At 38.8% G+C, this 18,537-nt stretch overlaps 3 protein-coding genes across 3 annotated transcripts; 1 reads left to right on the top strand and 2 right to left on the bottom strand.

The window, feature by feature from the left end:
* Positions 1–86: 86 nt before the first annotated feature.
* LOC144646038 (ciliary microtubule inner protein 2C-like) lies at positions 87–3,138 on the bottom strand. The gene is made up of 4 exons (XM_078505562.1): positions 2,796–3,138; positions 1,442–1,724; positions 700–812; positions 87–335 (listed from the first exon to the last, which is right to left on the bottom strand). The coding sequence occupies exons 1-4, from the start codon at positions 2,858–2,860 to the stop codon at positions 200–202; spliced, it is 597 nt and encodes a 198-aa protein (XP_078361688.1). The 5' UTR covers positions 2,861–3,138; the 3' UTR covers positions 87–199.
* Positions 3,139–3,818: 680 nt separating this feature from the next.
* On the bottom strand, positions 3,819–18,532 carry LOC144646040 (calcium and integrin-binding family member 2-like). Its single transcript, XM_078505563.1, has 8 exons — positions 18,432–18,532; positions 18,266–18,300; positions 16,451–16,550; positions 15,915–16,019; positions 14,232–14,274; positions 13,448–13,557; positions 6,172–6,260; positions 3,819–4,885 (listed from the first exon to the last, which is right to left on the bottom strand). Exons 1-8 carry the CDS (start codon positions 18,480–18,482, stop codon positions 4,864–4,866), a joined length of 555 nt encoding a protein of 184 aa, XP_078361689.1. The 5' UTR covers positions 18,483–18,532; the 3' UTR covers positions 3,819–4,863.
* On the top strand, positions 8,113–12,315 carry LOC144646016 (cationic amino acid transporter 2-like). The gene is made up of 2 exons (XM_078505534.1): positions 8,113–9,885; positions 11,567–12,315. Exons 1-2 carry the CDS (start codon positions 8,184–8,186, stop codon positions 11,698–11,700), a joined length of 1,836 nt encoding a protein of 611 aa, XP_078361660.1. The 5' UTR covers positions 8,113–8,183; the 3' UTR covers positions 11,701–12,315.
* Positions 18,533–18,537: the final 5 nt, after the last annotated feature.

The following is an 18,537-nucleotide window of genomic DNA, read 5'->3' as shown; positions in this document are numbered from 1 at the left end:
CCTTCGTTGGCTTTGCAGATGGAAAAAGGTTTTTTCACCTATAAGAAGGGAAAATAGCAAACGATCGCAAAACAGCCTTGTTATATTAACAAATTTATAAATTTTATTTCAAAACTCATTTAATTCGCACTCAAATAAATAAAAAACATGACAGCAGTCAAACTATGTACAATTAACCATTTAAACAAATTCAGCCGAACTATCTTTTCTCGAAGAACACGTCGCGTATACGGCGAGTTTCCACGGACGACTTGGCTAGCGGTTCGACCCTCATTGTCCTGTAGACTCTGTTGGCGTAAGCTATGGCTCTCTCCTCGTTTGCAGTCTTGCCCTCTCTGCTTGGAAAGAAAAATAGCAAGAACTGATCAATCACGAGATCGAGTATCTACATGCAATTGAATTAAGGAAAGCGCACTTAACCGTGTAACCTTCAAGCTGCGTCAGGGATTGCGCAGATTGAAAAAAGTAGGCTTAAGTTTTCAAGGTGGTTGTCCATAATCCCCTTTAATCTTTTTCGGTCTTTCCCTCTTTCTTTGCAACATTCTTTAAGGTAATGTGCTCTTTCCATTTCTGGTGTTTTCTAGGTAAGTTCAGGCAATTGCCTCCGTTGGATTTTATTTTTTGCCTCCCTTCAAGACAAAACTGAAAATGAAACATGCTAGTCTACAGCTGCCGATAATAATTATAATGCATACTTACGCTGGTATTCTGTGAGACTTGGTATCGTGATAAAGTTTTGGCAGAATGAATACTCTCACTGGCGGGACTGTTTCTGTTCTGTCTTTGTAGTGATCTCTGTGATATTGTGCAGCCTATTACAAAGATTGACAACACAAACAGTGAGTATAGGAATGACCGCATAACTACACAAGGGATGTTTCCAGATTTGGCGGACTATGTACGAGCAGTTCTACTTTGGTATGGTCTACTAAGCTCATTATCTTAGTAAACTAACGTCTCTCAAGGTGCGCTTATTTCATCCTCCGCGAGCTAGCTCGTCACCAGGGGTAAAGGGCAGGAAAACAGAGGGTGTGGGGCTAATGAGAGGAAGGCGAAACGCGAGGCAGTCACTTGAAGGGTTGACGCCTGGTGAGGCCCGCCAGAGAGATAAGAACAAGAGCGCGTGAGATTATTTTCAGGCCCTTTCTCTTCCTCCTGCAACTTTGTGAGGTAAAATGGCATTCTGAGATCTTCTAATGACGAAGTGCCTCCGAGATCAGATCAATTTTCTCTGATTGATCAGGGGCACCCCATAGACCGTTTCAGTTAATTTCTGTTCTAATAAAATTTCCTCGTTGGGTGCCCCTGATTGATTGTGGCTCTTTTAAAAAAAAAACATACCAGAGTGGTCAATAAAATATAAAGGAATATTGCTCAATAAGAAGAATCGTAATTTCGATTTTTAATTACTTACTTAAACTACCGAAGACAGAAAACTTACCTTGTCGTATTTTTTGATAGCTCCATCTCTGTCATCTAGGTTCAGAAGCTTGTATTTAGGCGCCGCAAGCCATCGGTCACGTGAGCTCGTGCGTGCCCCTAACACGTGATCAGGGTTGTTCGTGTAGTAAGTTGGAAAGGGTAGAAATTTGTCCCCACCCCTCCCCATACGTTCTTTACTTGTGTTCAGTGTGGCAGCGCGGTAGTCTTGAAACCAGCGGCCTGTCGTATTTCCAAACGTTTCACCGTACGTGTATTTAACGCGCGGCGTGTATCCAGTGTAACTGGAGAGAGAGAGAGAGAGAAATACAGTGAGAAGCTTTCTACGAAACCTCCACTAATAGCCGCCTGCAACGACTGCTAGTTTTTTTTCTTTGTGATTTTGCGTCGATCCATACACTCAGTGTTTCTGTATATTAATTACATCACTAACAAACTCTTATACTCTTTTTTGGCCAACCAGCCTCGGTTTTACCACGTTCTTCTCTGACGCTCAAATCCAAATTGATTGAGAAGCAGTTATTACGAAGCACCACCTATACATTTCAAAACATTTTAGGGTCAAACACAGTTAACGTTGAGACGACCTCAGACTCTAGACGTCCCGTTCGTAGCCTGCACGACAGGCAGTTGAGCGAGCACTGATATAGGAGCACGAAGCGAGAGAACGCGCGCGGGTTCGCGCGCTATGCCGTAAGCCGCTAGGAAACAAAATCCATTGTTTGTATGACTATAAAATTTTAATTCATTAAAGTTCTTCAGTAACTTATTGGAGTGGCTAGTTATTCTTAAGGGGCCCAAAAGCTTGTTTGAGGTAGAGAAAAGATCGAGATACTAGCCGTGAAAATTTCGAGAAAATTACTGTTCTAAGTAAGTGTGACAAATACAGTCAGCTCTCTCGCGTGTCAAGAATTTAGTAAAGCGCGGGCTCATTTCATCCGCCCGGCGGGTGATTTGTTTTTCAACCATCCTTAGAAACAAAATACAACTTCGGTTTTCAATCGAAATTTGACAGAAAGCTATTGATAATATATTGGCCAAGATCACTGACTTTTCCACCGAAAATATTTATATGAATGGTTTCTCATTCAATGGCACGTCGTAACAATACCCTTGGTGAATTTGCAAACCACAACTGACAAGTCCAAAAAAAATTAAACCAGAAAAATATTACTCCAAAAATGCAGTGTAGGAAATATACAATACAGCAATGCTTTGAAGGTGCTTCCATTCACTGACAGCTATTTCATATCGCAATAATTAATTTGACCCTAGTCCAAGATGTAATCTTGTGTTTGAGAAAGTTTTATCAGTATGTTGACATTTCTCGTGCGCTCTATCTGTTCATTACTTACCCTGGAACATGTTTTGGATGTCGATACATCTCCATATTAGTTGTGAGTAAAGTTAGTTTCTCCATTTTAAATCCACTACGATGCCTTCTTCTCTTGACAATCCAGTGAAATTTCGCCGGCACAGTAATGGCAAAAGTTTACGAGTTTCTCGTGTTCACAGCCAGCGCGCTCGGCGTTGCTAGCAACAAATTAAAAATTTGCAATTCAATGACCGCAGGAGGACTTCTTTTGTAAGACACCAGTGACGCGTGAAATGTTATTATTATTGTCTGAAGTTGAAGACCTGGTGTCCATACCGGACAAAAGTTCTGCGTTTACACTAGTCATTAAGATTAAATAATAGAAATTAAACTCCAGAAAACGCAAGTTTAAATAAACGAAGTATTCGGCTCAGACAAATAATGCAGAAAATGCGCGACGCACGGCTTCAATGCCTTTGATTACCGGCCTTGATTACAGTTGATTATCAAGGTTCGACATAGTCTTAACTTGAAAACACGGCTACACAGAAAATATGCATGCCAATGGAACTACGGCAGAGGCAAAATACTTTGACAAAATTAGGCTTCCCCGTGGTTTCGGAGCACCCGTTACACAGAAATTGTTACAGGCGCCTAAATACGTCGAGAACGCCAAAACTTGGAACCGAAAACTGTATCTGGGCTTTCAGAAAAGATCTTCGGGTGAAAAGAGTTAAGTAATACAGCAAGTATTTGACGGTGTTGACTAGTCACGGGCAGTAAGAGCGGTCAAATTGGCAGTTGTTGTTGCAAGATTACACTCTTTTTTCTATAATATTGTTTTTCCGGCCCAGGCTGGATATTCTTATTTTCTGCCGACGTTAGGCTGAAAATATTCTTGTGAATATCCTTAGATTGTAGCGTTATAGGATTATAGGTTTTTTCGCGAGGCAGTTGTTGTTTTCGTTTTGGAGGGAAGAATATTAAAGGGATTTTTTTTTTTGGGGGGGGGGGGGGTAAGACTATGTAAACATATATTCAATAGAAAAATGAGTAAACGGTGTAACGCTTGGAAATTATTTATTATTAAATAAAAAGTGAGCACTCAAGCTCCACACTAAACACGTGCCCTTACATTACATTGGATTGCTGATTGCTTTGTGCAACTAATTACATGGCCTATACAAACTTACGGCTTAACTTTCAGTCTGAAAATAGTTTTATCTGTGATTTGCAAGTCAAAGGCTGAACGATAGTAGCAAAACTATTACAACATTGGAAACGTCATTTTCAAATATCACAGCTGAGGGAAATTGTAGTAAAGAGATTCTGGCAGGCATATTGCTTCTGAATCCAAACGTGTTGTGGTTAGAAGACTTACTTTGCATGCTGCGTTTTAAAAGGTAAAGCGCAAATCCGCAGTTTTCAAGACCCTGTACAAAAGCGAAAATCTCAGTTTTCTTGGCGAATAGTATGGCTGAAGACCCAGTATTGTATGTACAGAAACTCAGTGTCTCGGCCTATCGAAAAAAAAGTCTTATCTTGCAATTTCTTATATACATTAACCCACAATGTATTAAGTAAAAACCTTTAATAGAAAAAATAGCTTCAGTTGATCATATTCTATCTTCAGATTTGCCCATCACTGAAAAATACCTAGCTTGTTTCAGGCGTTACGTTAGTTGGGGTGCAGCGCGAAGACCGGAGAGTGGACAGACAAAAAAAAGCACCTAAAGCCTTAAGCAGAGTGCTAACAAGAGGATAGTTGCCCTTCGGCAGAATTCCGTTTTGTTTTGACTGGTAAAGAGATTTCTACAAAAATTATACTTCTTCAAATACACATGCTGCATGATAAGCTGTAAATAGCGACAAAATGCTATTGTAGTTCACACTGGTGCTCATAAATACTATTAAAGGACCTGCCTTATAATAAACATATTTTTTAAAGCTTAATTTTCCGCTGATATGCATGCATTGAATTAGGTAATGATCTTTGATCGCCTACTATTACCCTAAGTTTAGATTAAATTGGTAATAGATATATGTAGTCAAATTATTGAATATCTGGATGGAAAAGGCAGCTTTAATCCGGATCACACTGGAAGTCTTCACACACGGATCCTGAAGGAGCTGAAAGAAAAACAGAGTTCCAGTTAAACGACATAAGCTTGACGAATCCTTTTACTCCTACCAGCACTTTAGGTATGTCTGTGAATGAAACCCTAGTGTGTGAGCACTCAAATGAAAGCTACTAAGCAGTACATTCACGTGGTATTGTTTGTTGTGCTGTACAAGGTGGTTCCAACTATTCAGCCTGCAGTTGAAACCCTAGCGTTTCATCTGCATTGAAAGGTATTCATAGAAAGCAGCTTTTAGTTGAAATATTTAACGCCGTATAGCTTATTACAGTAAACACCCGCGTATTAGAACCTAGAATTTTTGGGTTCAGGCTGAATGGGTTCTTATATTTTGGGGTAGTTTTTCCGAACTCAGGCTAATTAGGTGCTTAGTAGGTTCTTATTTGTAGGAGTTGTCATAGTGATACCATTCAGAGAGCTACTGTAGTACTAGTATGTCATAATGGTTGAACATTTGTATTTAAACCGCAAAAATGCCAAGCCTTATTTTTTAAACAATAATAAATTCAGTATCATAGGCTAAACAAATAGTTTTCATGGTGTTTCTCAGAAATTTCACAATTTCTATCAATTAAAATCCAGTATTTTGGCTACAAAATAAGAGTGTTTTTTTGTATAAGAACCTATTGTTCTTTGCCAGCCTAAATAGGTTCTTAAAAACCCCCCCCCCCCCAAAAAAAAAAAAAAATCACAAAAAAAAAAAAAAAAAACCACCAAAGGTTGATAACTATAATATATTTGGGTATTAAAATGCCCAATTTCAGCCTGTAGGTTCTTAAATCACTAGGTTCTTTTAGGGTTAGGGTTAGGGTTAGGGTTACTAAACACGCGGGTGTTTACTGTATAGAATATCATTATTTATATCATGATTATGTGTAGTAATGTCATAACTGATGAATTGTCCGTGTTAAGATAAAGATTATATAGTGTGAGACCGTTTAAATGATAGTTATTGAACCATACTTTCATGTGGTACTGTTTAATAATGTGATTATAACTTTTACGTCTGTTGATAAAACTCAACAGACTTGTGACCATTCAAATGAAACTACTGAGCAGTACTTTTCATGTGGCACCGTTTGGAATACTTTACAATTTGATTCTAACCTTTTAGTCTGGTGATGAAACTCTAGTTTGTCATCACTTTAATGAAAACTATCATAGTTTTCATGTAGCAATGTTGACTATGTTGGTTTTTCTTTCTGAGTGCCTAGTGCATGTGCTGTAATCGCAAAAAGGTTTCTATTCTTATAATATAACAGTAAAATTTGAACTTACTTGACAAAGTCCGGCGCCTTTGATATCACGTGTTCAAATTCAGCAAAAGAAAGTTGACTGTCGTCATCCAGATCAGCCTCGTCAAATATCTGATAAATTCAAAGAAACACAACAAATACTTATTAAAGAAAGAGTGACAAACACTAAACTAAACACCGTTTTAATTCAAACCTTGGCTATATAAACCCTTTTTTTACTTTAAAGCATACCTTTTTTCTGGGGGGGGGGGGGGGGGACTATAAATATATGACCACGAACAGTTCCCCTTCTCTTCAAAGATCCTCCTGTATTTGAACCACAACATTTTTCTCCCATTCATTTTTCACAATTTCGCTCGACAAAAGGGTAGAAATCCCGGCATGCTTGCTGGAGCCTCGCTTTGACTGACACTATGTGCAGCCCCACCTACATCCCCTGTGTACCATGCAGTATATCCAGAATAGTCTATAAACGATTATAAAGTTTTGGAAAATTTAGCCTATATCGACAATGAACAGAAGGTGGAAAATTTCATTTATAAAAAGTTAGAAAAAGAACCAGAAAAGGAACGATTATACTTTGGAATAAAATGCACAAATCACGCAACAGAATCGAGTTTTATTGATAAGACCCTTTTTTGTTTTCACTAAGAGTGGAATTACAAATGCTAGAACAAGTTAGCGTCAGTCAAATTCAATGCCGTCCATTGTTCATTTTTTCCACATGAATGCCACTCGGAGTCACAGCGTCAAAAAAGAGCAACAGATGTATCTGTATGCTTCACATTTCACATTCCACTGTTCACAGCAAAACCAATAAATGGGAACACACGAAAGCATAAAATTTAGCCAAGAAAGATCTAGCGTGTTTCAATACAGCTCAAGAATACTAGAATGATATGGTCACACTTGGTTTGAAAGGACGCCACTGAGTTTTAACAATTCAAATATCTTAATGATTTGGCTCTGAAAGTTAGAGATTCAAACGACAAGGACAAGTTCAAACCTCTCCGCTATTTGAAAATCTACTAAACACAACCAAAAGATTTTAAATTAAAGAGCCCTTACTGAAAAAAAGAAAATCAGGTTTTCGTTGTTTTCATTTTAAGGCGCGTTGGCGCCTAAAATTCCGCTTCAGTGCTTTCGCTTTCTTAAAGCACAATACTGAAAAGTATTGCTCTGTAAAACAAGCCCTTCATGTGTTCAGGTATGTGAACTAAAGGCGTCCTTTCGGAACAACAGTAAACAAACAGCATCCACCCATATTGTTCTTGCTTGGCAAAGTGTTAAAAAATGCCACTACTGTGCACGAATAGAAAAATGTGTCATTTGTGTATGAAAGGAAAACTGAAAGAGAATAAAAGCCGCGAGAATATACAAAGGCACAAAGCGATTTTGTGTGATTATTCTAGCTCGATTAAAGCACCCCTAGACGTGTTTTTTACGCTTCACGGATCGCCAGATTGATGAACAATTTGAAACCACGACGAAATCACGGAATTTACCAACGTTTTGTCTATCTGGAACGGTCTCTGAGAAGAGAGGCTAAAATAAGGCAAATATATAAAGAATTGCCCAGATCGAAACAGCATTTTCTAACAAAAATTTCACTTATATTGTTCTATAATTAGATTGTTACTCTTTTCCGCGTCACTAAACCATAAAAACCAGAAACTTCCAATTATCTCAAAAAAAGACGCCGAGTATTTTTTCGCCTGGTATAGCAAGACTTGAGATACGAACGAAAAACGCTTTTGCAGAAACTTTTGAAACTTTACAGAAAGTTGTACAGTGTTCCAAACGACCATTTTTCAACGCTACCAAAAACATCACAAAACAAAAAAGTTTTTGTACAAGTCCATTAACATTTAACGGTTGAATGCCGACTGTTTATGGCTGAGCGAGCATAAAACGCGAATATTTAAATCGCCGGAATTAAAAAATATAATAAAAAACAGAAAAGGGTGGATTGTACGTGTTTGGGTGTTGCGCGCCTTCGATGAGGGCACGCACCGAGCAGTGTTTTCGCTCGCAATGTTCGGCTATAAATTCGTCAAAAGCTTGACCAGGCGGAAGACTGATGACTTTATCCCGTCTGACACTCCTCTCAAGAGATGTATGAACGTTTTCGATCTGACAGCTCTTGGAATCGGATCGTTGATAGACGCGGGGTTGTATGTTGTTATTGGGCAGCTTGCGCACTCCGTAGCCGGCCCAGCCGTCATCCTATCCTTCTTGATTGCCGCTGTCGCATCGCTCCTGGCCGGTCTCTGCTATGCGGAGTTTGCATCCCGGGTGAACCGCGCTGGTTCCGGCTATATCTACACGTACGTAGCCATGGGCGAGATCTGGGCGTTTATAACAGGCTGGTGTATGATCACTGAGTATGTTCTTTCCGCCGCCTCACTTGCAGCGGCTTGTAGCGAGTACATTAACTTTCTATGCAACGGTTCAGTATATAGGTACTTTATGGAAGAATTCGGCGATTGGCGAGTGCCTGCGCTCGCACCGTTTCCCGATCTCTTAGCCTTCGCACTGGTTCTCATAGTAACAATAATAGTCTGCCTGGGAGTCAAAGAGTCCAAACTCGTGCTAGACGTCACTGTTCTGTGCAATTTACTCGTGGTAACTTTTATAATATTTGTTGGAGCTTACTATGCCGATGCTAGCAACTGGTCGACAATGGAGAGGTTTGCACCGTACGGATGGTCTGGGATATTTACAGCGGCCTCTAGCTGCTTCTATTGCTTTATCGGGTTCGACACCATACCAAGCGCAAGCGAGGAAGCAATTAACCCGACCGTGTCCATATCACTGGCAATTCTGCTATCGTTAGGAATAAGCCTGTTTGTTTACATCGGCGTCATTATAGTACTGACAATGATGGTGCCTTATGACCAGTTGAAAGATCTCGCGCCGATCGCTGAAGCATTCGCCGTGCGAGGATTCGCCGCTTCCAAGTACATCGTTTCCACCGGAGCCTTGTGCTCGATGCTGAGTAGTTTGCTCGCTGCGTGCTTTGCTACGCCTCGTCTGATCTACGCCGTCGCGTATGACGGCCTCATATTTGGCTGCTTCACTAAAATAAACGAAGAGAGGAAGATGCCTCTGCGCGCCGTGGCAGTCAGTGGAGTGGCGAGCGCGTTCTTGGCGTTTCTGTTCGATATGCGTCAGCTGGTGGAGATGGTATCCATTACGACCCTTACAACCTACACAATGGTCTCCTTATCAGTGATTCTCACCCGCTACCAACCAAACCTGGAATCAGTGAGTAACAACGGGCAACTCACAAAACGAACACAATCTTGGCTTAGGAAATTATTTAGGAAACGAAAGAAAAGCCAAGGTAACACCTACGAAAAACTTCCGCAGTCTGGGCATGACAGTGTCACGACAGCCTGTCACGCAAGTCCAAGCGAGTGTTCCAATACTGTTGCCAATGTCACGGTAACACTTATGATGTTGTCCATGTTCTCGCTATGTGTTTATCTTAAAACCTGGATTACAAGCGAGGGAAATATAGAAGCCGTGTCTATCTTTGCGGTGGCGCTTAGCGCGTTCATCACCGTAACCTGTTTGATAGTGCTACAGCTACAGCCAAAGAACTGCGCCACCTTTTCGTTCATGGTTCCGTGCGTTCCTTTCCTTCCCGCGCTCAGTATTCTCATTAACATGTTGCTGTTGACACTGCTTCAACCACTAACCTATATACGCTTCGCAATATGGATTACAATAGGTAAGTTGTTTGAAATAGTACTTCTCTTGTAGCCCTTACAGAAACTATGTCACGACTCGTCTTTGTGACTACGTACAAAAATTTAATCAAAATATTAAACCGTTCATCCATAATAAGGAAGAAAAAAATTAAGAGGTAAAAATATACTCTACAGGAATAATCGTTAAGATTAAGTAAAGATTGCGAAGGGTTGTGAAGTTAAAAAAAACATGCTTATTTTTTTTAAAGATGAATCAACTGCGACGTTGCTACTATACATACGAATTAAAATTTGAGTAGTGGGTGGTTAACTATCTTACGTTTATTTGAATGTTGGTTTTCTCTGTTTTAGTTGCATGCCTCCAAACCACCTTTGAGTTTATTATCCACTAAAATCACAGATTAACATGTTTTTTTACAAGAGTAGTTTACAAAATTATAAACCAAAATAACATAAGCGATTTGAACAACTTGCGGCAAAAACTGAGGACGTAAAAAGCGCCAAGCGGCCTTGAAAAACTTACAGAACAAAAAGAAACGTGTTCATTTTCATCTGTTTACGAAGAGGAGCAAAGAAATTTTCAACCGATTTTCGTAAAAGCTATTTATTTTGTTTTAATTTGCATTCAAGTGATTTGTGATCTCAAGCCCTAAACCGCAGCTAAGCTATTAGCCACGCTTCGGTTGATGGCTTCTCTGTATTGTTATAATAGAACAAAAAGTATTCTAAGATTGAAAAAGCCTTTTCACTGTCATTAGGCATCTATAAACAAAAGGCGGATATTGGATTCAAATAAATTTTGCTCCACACTTACGCAAAAGATTCGATTTTCTTTTGTGTGAAACGTTAGGCAAGCGATAGACTGCGGGCAAAAAAAAAATATATATATATATTCTCCTAGATCGTCGGGCTAAAAAAGAATGCGTGCGGAGAAAACACAACAAATATGAACGAAACAATGACTGTTCAAAATCCAGTTTCTGCGGACTTCCAAACTACGCCTGTTTTAGAAAGCTACGAAGTCAAAGGACGCAAGAACATTGTACATATTACTTTGAGTGAAATGCCTGCTCTTTTGTAAACATTATCAATCTCACAATATTTCGAAGGTGGCAGTAAAACTTGCACGCCACACCCTGCAGTTTGTAAAACCACAAAGAAGGTCAGAGAAGCACATACTTTGAGACTGAGAGGCGTAACAAGATGCCTTCTAGAACAAAATCACTGAAGCATTCAAGTAGAAAACCTAGAAAACACCAAGCTTTCGAGAGTACAGTTTTTTATCTGTTTAACACATAGCGCGCATTTTCAATGTCTTCGTTTCTGTTCTTGAAGCCTTATAGAAACAAAACAAAACTATATAAATACACCCAAGAAAAATACAATTTAAACAACAGATAAAAACAAATTAAAATGGAATTAGCGATGCGAGAAAAAGTAGCGCCCTTTAAATAATTGCTTATTCAACTCTGAATGTTGATTAGCATTGAAAGTAAAACACAAATTAATAGAATGCCAGATGTTGTTTAAAGGAGTACCTTAACGTTTTCAGATGATTCTGAAATCAACTAGAAAGTACATTATTGATGATAATGTAATATGTAAAACAAAATTTGATTCAACTGCTCAAAGCAGACACTAATCTGTATCTTGCATAATGAAATGATGTTTATATATTCATCATATGCTATTTCATCTCAGGAATGTTTGTATACTTGCTGTATGGATACCACAACAGTATTGAAGGCAAGAGGCCCAAGTCGATTGATCTAGAACTTGACCCGATCCCTGGAATACCAGTCACAGAGACAAATGCTAACCTCCCCTTGAAGTGAAGAGGAACAAACACTACTGAGCGGAGAGTAGACTCAGTGAAAAAATTCTGTGTTAAGACTGCTGGACAGTCTTTCTCTTCTTTGTACAAAAACTGTAGCTGATCATGAATGGGAGGTGTGATTAGCACTGATTCCTTTATAAGTGAGGCACATACATGTATGTGTGCTTTAACAGCAAGCCCATGGGGTTTCAACAAGCATCAGCTTTGCTTATTGCTTGAAGTGTCCATTGTTACACTTCTTTTTAGAAGAATATTTATTATTGCATAATGAACTAAAAAACATCAGACTATGGTTTTATTCAGTATTAAATACTTGGTTTACTGAATTATTTTCCATTACTCTTTCAATATTGGTGATGGATTGCTCAGATGCTTTGAAGCTAGTGGTAGATTTTTGTTGCTTACGTCAGAAAACTTTGCTGAAAAAAATAAGTTTTTTTAATGAAGGTAGATGCTATGTGACTCTTAAAATTATGATCATTTCATTACTGATCTAGATACTTTACTAAGCCTAATTGCCAGCTAGTACTGAACTAATGCTAAAAAGATTGTAAATTTGGTCATCACCAAAAATACTGTAATTTGAATTAACACAATAAACTGTGGAAAATAATATTTTGTGATTGTACATACACTTGTGTATTAATCCTAGAAAGCCAATAATTTGCCCAGTGACTACCATCCCTGATCCAATTGATTTCTCACCCTCCCTACAGTAATTAAATGTCATATTTGCAAAGAATAACCAGAAGAGAACTGAGCCTGGAGAACTGAGCCTGAGCCTGGTTTGGAACATACCCATATCAGTAATAACTAACCATTGGACTGAGAGCTCTATGTTTCTACATTGTGTTGATCATAGTTGATGATGGAACCTAAAGCCAACTATCAAAGTTGATAGAAACCGTAGCATGGTTTCCACCCATGAAGAGTCTTTTTACAGATCAGAAAATTATTTTTACTGACCATGGAAACAGCAATCAGATTTATAAAAACAACCAGCAAATTTACACTATAAATTTTTTACAACTCTCTTTCAAAACAACTTTTTTTTTCACCATACATGTATGAAAATATTATTTACAAGATAGCTGTTCAAACCCATGTCCCTGCCACTAGCTGGATTTGGTAGTCAGGGACGGCGGAGCCAGGGGGGTTGGGGGGGGGGGTGGGGCTTAAGCCCCCCGACTTTTTCCAAAAAAAATAAAGACTTACTAAGAGAAGAGTCTCTTAAGCCCCCCACTTCAAGTCACTAGTCAGCTCCCCCCCACTAGTCAGCCCCCCCCCCCCCCCCCCCCACATGGAAGTTCTATGCTAAAGTTCTTGGCTGCACCATTTGAATAACCACCTGCCGAGTGGGATTCTTAACTACATTGTACGTGGTGTTCATTTTCATGATTTGATGCACATGCAAATTTATGCTCCATGCCAGCACCACACAGGGAATATCAAATTATCATTTTTTGACATTTTTATTTCTACTCTTTTAAAGAGTTGCAATATACCAGTAATAGATAAAACCTGAACAAAGAGAGAGAGAAAAACATAAGAGAATCTACAGGTAAATATAAATGACATAGCACTGTCAGCAGCCTACATTAATTCTTTTTAAGACATGTAAGAAATCAAAATTGTAACACTGAGTGTTGAATTTTTTTAAAACTAAAGTCGATTAACCCTTAATGAAACTAAAACGTACTAGACCACAGTCCTCTATAGCATATGGTGTACTTCAATTCCATTACCTTTTGAATCAAAGCATTCACATTTTCATCAGATAATCTCTGTTCACCACAAAGTCGCTGTATGACTCGTTTTAGATCATTCTCGCAGATGTAATCATCCTCATTGAAATCTGCAAATATTATGAAGGCAAAGGCTTTGGTCAAGGATAAATGCAGCCCTTTTCTTACTCTAGCACTTTACAATAATATTATTGCAAATTATTTACAGAGTGGCGCGCGGGGGGGGGGGGTCGGAAAATTATTTACAAACATGTAGTTTCTCATGAAACTTTCCAGGGATTCTGTGGAGACACAAACAACCATTGCGAACAGCCTTAAACTCAAGAAGTCACATTCAAATGAACGCTGAATATGCTTCTACCACACAGAAAACTCCCATGCTACAACAAACATAAGGGCACACAATGCATGTAACTACCCTATACACATGAATATTGTGTCCCTTGAAATCTGACACTGGGGGGGGGGGGGGCTGTATGCTAATTAGCCTGTGGTACACACTCACTACAGCCCTGATGCGAGAACACCTTGAAAAGCTTAAGTTACATACACCCCTTGATATCTAAGTTAAGTTGATAGGGATGAGCTTCATAAGGTGACCACAGTGTACACCAAAGTTCTCAAAAAAAAACAACAACAACAACAACACTCACTTAGACTGGGGCCACAGATAAGAGTCTGGAGTGAGCAACAAAAATGTAGTTGGAATACAAATTATGTCCCCAATTCCCCTCTCCTCCTGGCCACATAATAATATTGATTTAAGAGTTAAAAGCAAACCTACCATAAATTCTAAAAGCATATTCCACTTTTACACTCTTAGGGGCCTATAGCAAAACAAAACACACAAGTAGATGAGGGTCTCTTTGACACATTACTTAGTTTTTGTGTGCGGAAATTGGTGTCTCTCTTCAAATGCCCCATTGTCTAAATGCCAGAGGCAGACTTCCAAGATAAGAACCAAAAATACCTTACTATAACTGATTAAAAACAGCCAAAGGAATGTGAATACAATTCTTTTACTAACACAATAATGGCAAATAAGTAGCACTCCATATTATACTCTGTGATACCGAAAATTTCTATCGGTTCGTGGTCATAAGCTTTTCGGTGAAAACTGTGAAATAAAAGTGATTATAAAATAATGTACACAACAATAATAAGCATTATTATTCATTCAAAATATTTCTCTGTTTCTGATTGGCTTTCGATCCCCGGTTAATTCTAGCTAACCAGCTAGCGCCGACCAAATTTGGACGATTGACGTCATTTTAATGACGTCAATGGTAAATAAAGGTGATGGGCCTACACGACTCCTACGTTCGTGACATTTGTAACCTTTGCCGTTTTCTGTTGAGTCCGGTCTTTCGACCATATTAGCTTCTGACTTTTTTTTTCTGAGGGTACTGTTATTATTTAGAGGCATTATGTATTGAATAGAGCCGTAAGATCGTGCCCAAGGAAGTGTCTAGAGGTCATAAGTCCGCGCTGCGAGGTTTCTGTTTGTAGGGTTGAATGACACCTCTAAATCTGTTCTCTGCCACATGTTGTACTAGTTTAGTTTGTTATGGCTCAATTCTATTTGCAAGATCAAAATGTTCGCCCTGGAAGGACAAGATCTGAAATGTTCCGTGGGGTCATAATGGATCGCAACCTCGTCTCCAAGTAGGATTAACAGATCGCAACCTCGTTCCCAAGAACCGCTGACGTCACACGACTGAACGGCTTTGCTGCCGAGCAGGTTGAATGGCAAAATGGCCGCTAGATTTGAGCATTACGAAGAGGTTAAATTTTAAGTTATTAGAAGACAAGGAAAGTCAAAACACGGAAAAAGCAACGAAGGGGAGTCGATCGATTTTGAAAGCGTATCTTCAAGAGGAAAAGATCCAGCCACAGCGGAGGACTTGGAGCAGTTTTTTACGAAAATTCTACGTCGAAGTAAGCAAGAAAGATGGAAACCTGTACTCGAAAACATCGCTTTGTGTCATCAGATTTAGCTTCAATAGACACTTCAAGCAAATGCTAAATATCGACATTATAAAGGACAAGAAATTTAATGAAGGTAACCAAGTTTTTGAAGTTTAAATCAAATTTAAAAGCGAACATTGTTGTGTATTTGTGTACTTTGTCTACTGTCAAAACCCTATTAAATTCATTTTGTGCATTTGGAGCTCTGGAAATATTTTGAATGAATAATAAAACAATTATTGAATTCGGCTTTCGTATGATATGAAGAATTATGCAGATCGAGGAGGGTGTTATCTGCTGAAGCCGAATAACACCCTCCTCGATCTGCATAATTCTTCATATCATATTCAGCCTCATCCAATAATTGATAAACTAGGAATTTCATTATGAAAGTGAGTGCTGGCGAAGGTAGATAAAACAGTGGGAACTGAATTAAACAGTCAACTGGTCTGGAAAACTTTTGAACGGACTTGTTAGCAAGTTTGTAAAGTTAACTCACATTCTCACTAAATACAGACATCATATCCAAGAAGTCTTCAAACGTGAGTTCACCATCCTTTGAGGATGAAAACACTTTGCAAATTCTGTCTTTAAATGGATTCACCTGCACAGAAAGAGACAATTTTACTGTAACTTAAAAAAAATGTTTCTACCAACTCAAAATGGCCTCATTGACTTCATAGGTCAAACAATCTACAACATGGTGCAAAAATCTGGAAAATAATATATGTGTACATGCAATGGGTTTCCATTCATTGTAATCCACTTGCAATTGTCTGTAAGTTTCACACATAATAGAGCCACGTTCTGTTACCTGCAATCGCTGTAATAAATTTATTTTCTGTGATTAAATACACCATAATACGCTACTTGTCACTTTCCATGCATCACATGCTTAAAGTTTAAGAAAGTAGAACAAATTCAGCAACTGCCACCATGCTTGAAACAATGGTTTGTCTAATTTTGAATTAATTTGCGCCTTTAACTACAAATTAATAAACCTTTACTACTGAAAAACTTGAGGCATTAACATACCCTTAGTTCTGGTAAGGTCATGATCTTTCTTGAAGGAAGTTTTGCATTCTTGTTGGTCCTCACAGCATCTGGGTCAAGTTGTGCAAACCTTTTGTGACAACTAAAGAATTAAATAAAACACCTCTTTGGATTTCATCCAAACTCCATCGCAGACAATATTTTATAAACTTACATCTGCTTAAAGCAACCACAAATTTCACCATTGTGAGGTATATGTCAGTAAACTGTTGATAAACTGTTAGCTGACTGGTGGCCGACAATTTACTGACAGCCTTTTAGTGGGGCTTAATTGTTCATAAACACCCAAAGTGGTAGTGTGAAATCAAATGCAAGTCAATTGCATTATATTTGCAGGGTACGTAACTGGGCAACTTCGACACTAAGAGAATGTTACGACTTGCCATGGATGCTATTTCAAAGCACAGGGCTTAAGTCATACTAACTGATGAGTATTATTTATGAAACCACCAATCTAGTACCCCAGACCAAGCAAAACATAAAAAAACTGCATCCAATGATCTAAAGATATTAACTTCCAAGCGAGAGATTAACCTTCCTTTGATAGATCCTAGAATATATTAAAATTGTGACTCAAGAATGTATGTACAATGAGCATTTAGTCTATTTTGCTTATTTGCTTTCTAACTCACAAGCTAACAACCCCACTGCTTCAAGGAAGATGTGTATCATGTGGCTGCTCTATGCAAAAACTTACATAAATTTATACGAAAAAATAAATGAATTTTTCCTCGCGAAGCAAGGCCGAAGGCCGAGCGTAGCGGGGTGTATAATTTTGTCCCTCAAAGGGCTCAGGCGGGATGAAATCTCGTGTGGAGTTTACGGTCATATATATATATATATATTTGTGAGCTTGGTGTATGGCGGAAATGACGTCACACGGCCGCGCGCTGGTGGCCTAATGGTGTGAGCGTCGGACTTCAAATCAGATCTTCTGGACTGAGGGCAGGGGTTCGAATCCGGCTAAAGTTTTTTTTTTTCTTTTTTTTTTTACTTTTTTTTTGTGTGGGTTTGAATCCTGAGCCTTTCATTTTTATCGTTTTTCTTTTCGGATTAAACTGTACCACTGATTTGCACATAATACTCCCTCAACGCCAATTCAAGCTATAAACCTTTCATGGCCATCAGAGGCGCGCGGGCGGAGGGTTCGAATCCTCCTGCCGTTCGTTCTTCTTTTTTTTTTTAATGCCCTGAAATAAATGTCCAAAATGCGAATATCCAATAATTTGTCGATGATTTTGAAAATAGCCTGCGCTTCCCAACGCTTTATACCTCTTTACGAACCAGAAAGAGCCGCCATTTTTAAAGCGGAGTAGACACTGGGAACGAGGGTGTCTCCTTATTTATAAGACCCCCTCCCCCCTCCCTCCCCAACCCAGAGCTTCGCGAGGCCCTGCGAGTCACGTATTACTAGTAAATTGTCATAACATGGTGCATAACATGACACCTTGCAAGTATATTCATGGTTTGGATTCTTGTATCAAACTGTTATTGTCAAGGTACACTACATGGTACTTGGTAAGAATCAGGTATTTAAAGGATACAATGTCTTGCAGAAACAATCTGATGAGCAGTTTGCTCCCTAGCTGCTGATTTTAAACATTCCTCCTATACTAGTCATGAAAGCTGCAGTGACATGTTCAAGCTTATGTTTAGAAAACTTATAATTAAGCTGTATAGGTAGCCTTTAATTACGTACAGTCGACACAAACACAACGTTAACGTATTAAATTTACTACAGGTACTAATAAACTGCATGGCTTCCCCATAAATTACAGGAAACAGCAAAAAACTCACTGTAAGATTTCCTTTTGTGTGAAATACGTCAGTTCCTATAAATTGTAAACACATTCAAATCGCTCGTTAGTATCGTCATGAATTTCCACCCAAATGCAAAATTAACATTATAAGGACTAGCAGAAACAGCAGAAATATCCAAAATGTTTATAAATGAATGTTTTACCTGATAATCTTTCAGTTCTTCTTCTGTAAATTGCGAATGATGGCCCCCCATCTTGGACGGTCGAGGAAAAACTGATATGACGTCACGACAGCCTCGGTTGTGTGCT

Source organism: Oculina patagonica, chromosome 3 (genome assembly GCF_052425735.1).
Source record: "Oculina patagonica isolate OP01 chromosome 3, crgOcupat, whole genome shotgun sequence".
Taxonomy (NCBI): domain Eukaryota; kingdom Metazoa; phylum Cnidaria; class Anthozoa; order Scleractinia; family Oculinidae; genus Oculina; species Oculina patagonica.
The sequence above is the reverse complement of the archived record's forward strand: the minus strand, read 5'-3'. Positions and strand labels throughout refer to the sequence as shown.

What these genes read in the sequence shown, in the direction of transcription:
- LOC144646038 (XM_078505562.1), bottom strand. Translation starts at nt 2,860, where the DNA reads ATGGAGAAACTAACTTTACTCACAACTAATATGGAGATGTATCGACAT. An exon ending in CTATCAAAAAATACGACAAG is followed by an intron (nt 813 to 1,441) that starts GTAAGTTTTCTG and finishes TCTTTGTAATAG; the next exon opens with GCTGCACAATATCACAGAGA. An exon ending in AAGTCTCACAGAATACCAGC is followed by an intron (nt 336 to 699) that starts GTAAGTATGCAT and finishes CTTTCCAAGCAG; the next exon opens with AGAGGGCAAGACTGCAAACG.
- LOC144646016 (XM_078505534.1), top strand. Translation starts at nt 8,184, where the DNA reads ATGTTCGGCTATAAATTCGTCAAAAGCTTGACCAGGCGGAAGACTGAT. An exon ending in CGCAATATGGATTACAATAG is followed by an intron (nt 9,886 to 11,566) that starts GTAAGTTGTTTG and finishes ATTTCATCTCAG; the next exon opens with GAATGTTTGTATACTTGCTG.
- LOC144646040 (XM_078505563.1), bottom strand. Translation starts at nt 18,482, where the DNA reads ATGGGGGGCCATCATTCGCAATTTACAGAAGAAGAACTGAAAGATTAT. An exon ending in TGACCTTACCAGAACTAAGG is followed by an intron (nt 16,020 to 16,450) that starts GTATGTTAATGC and finishes CTTTCTGTGCAG; the next exon opens with GTGAATCCATTTAAAGACAG. An exon ending in TGTCTGTATTTAGTGAGAAT is followed by an intron (nt 14,275 to 15,914) that starts GTGAGTTAACTT and finishes GTTTTGCTATAG; the next exon opens with GCCCCTAAGAGTGTAAAAGT.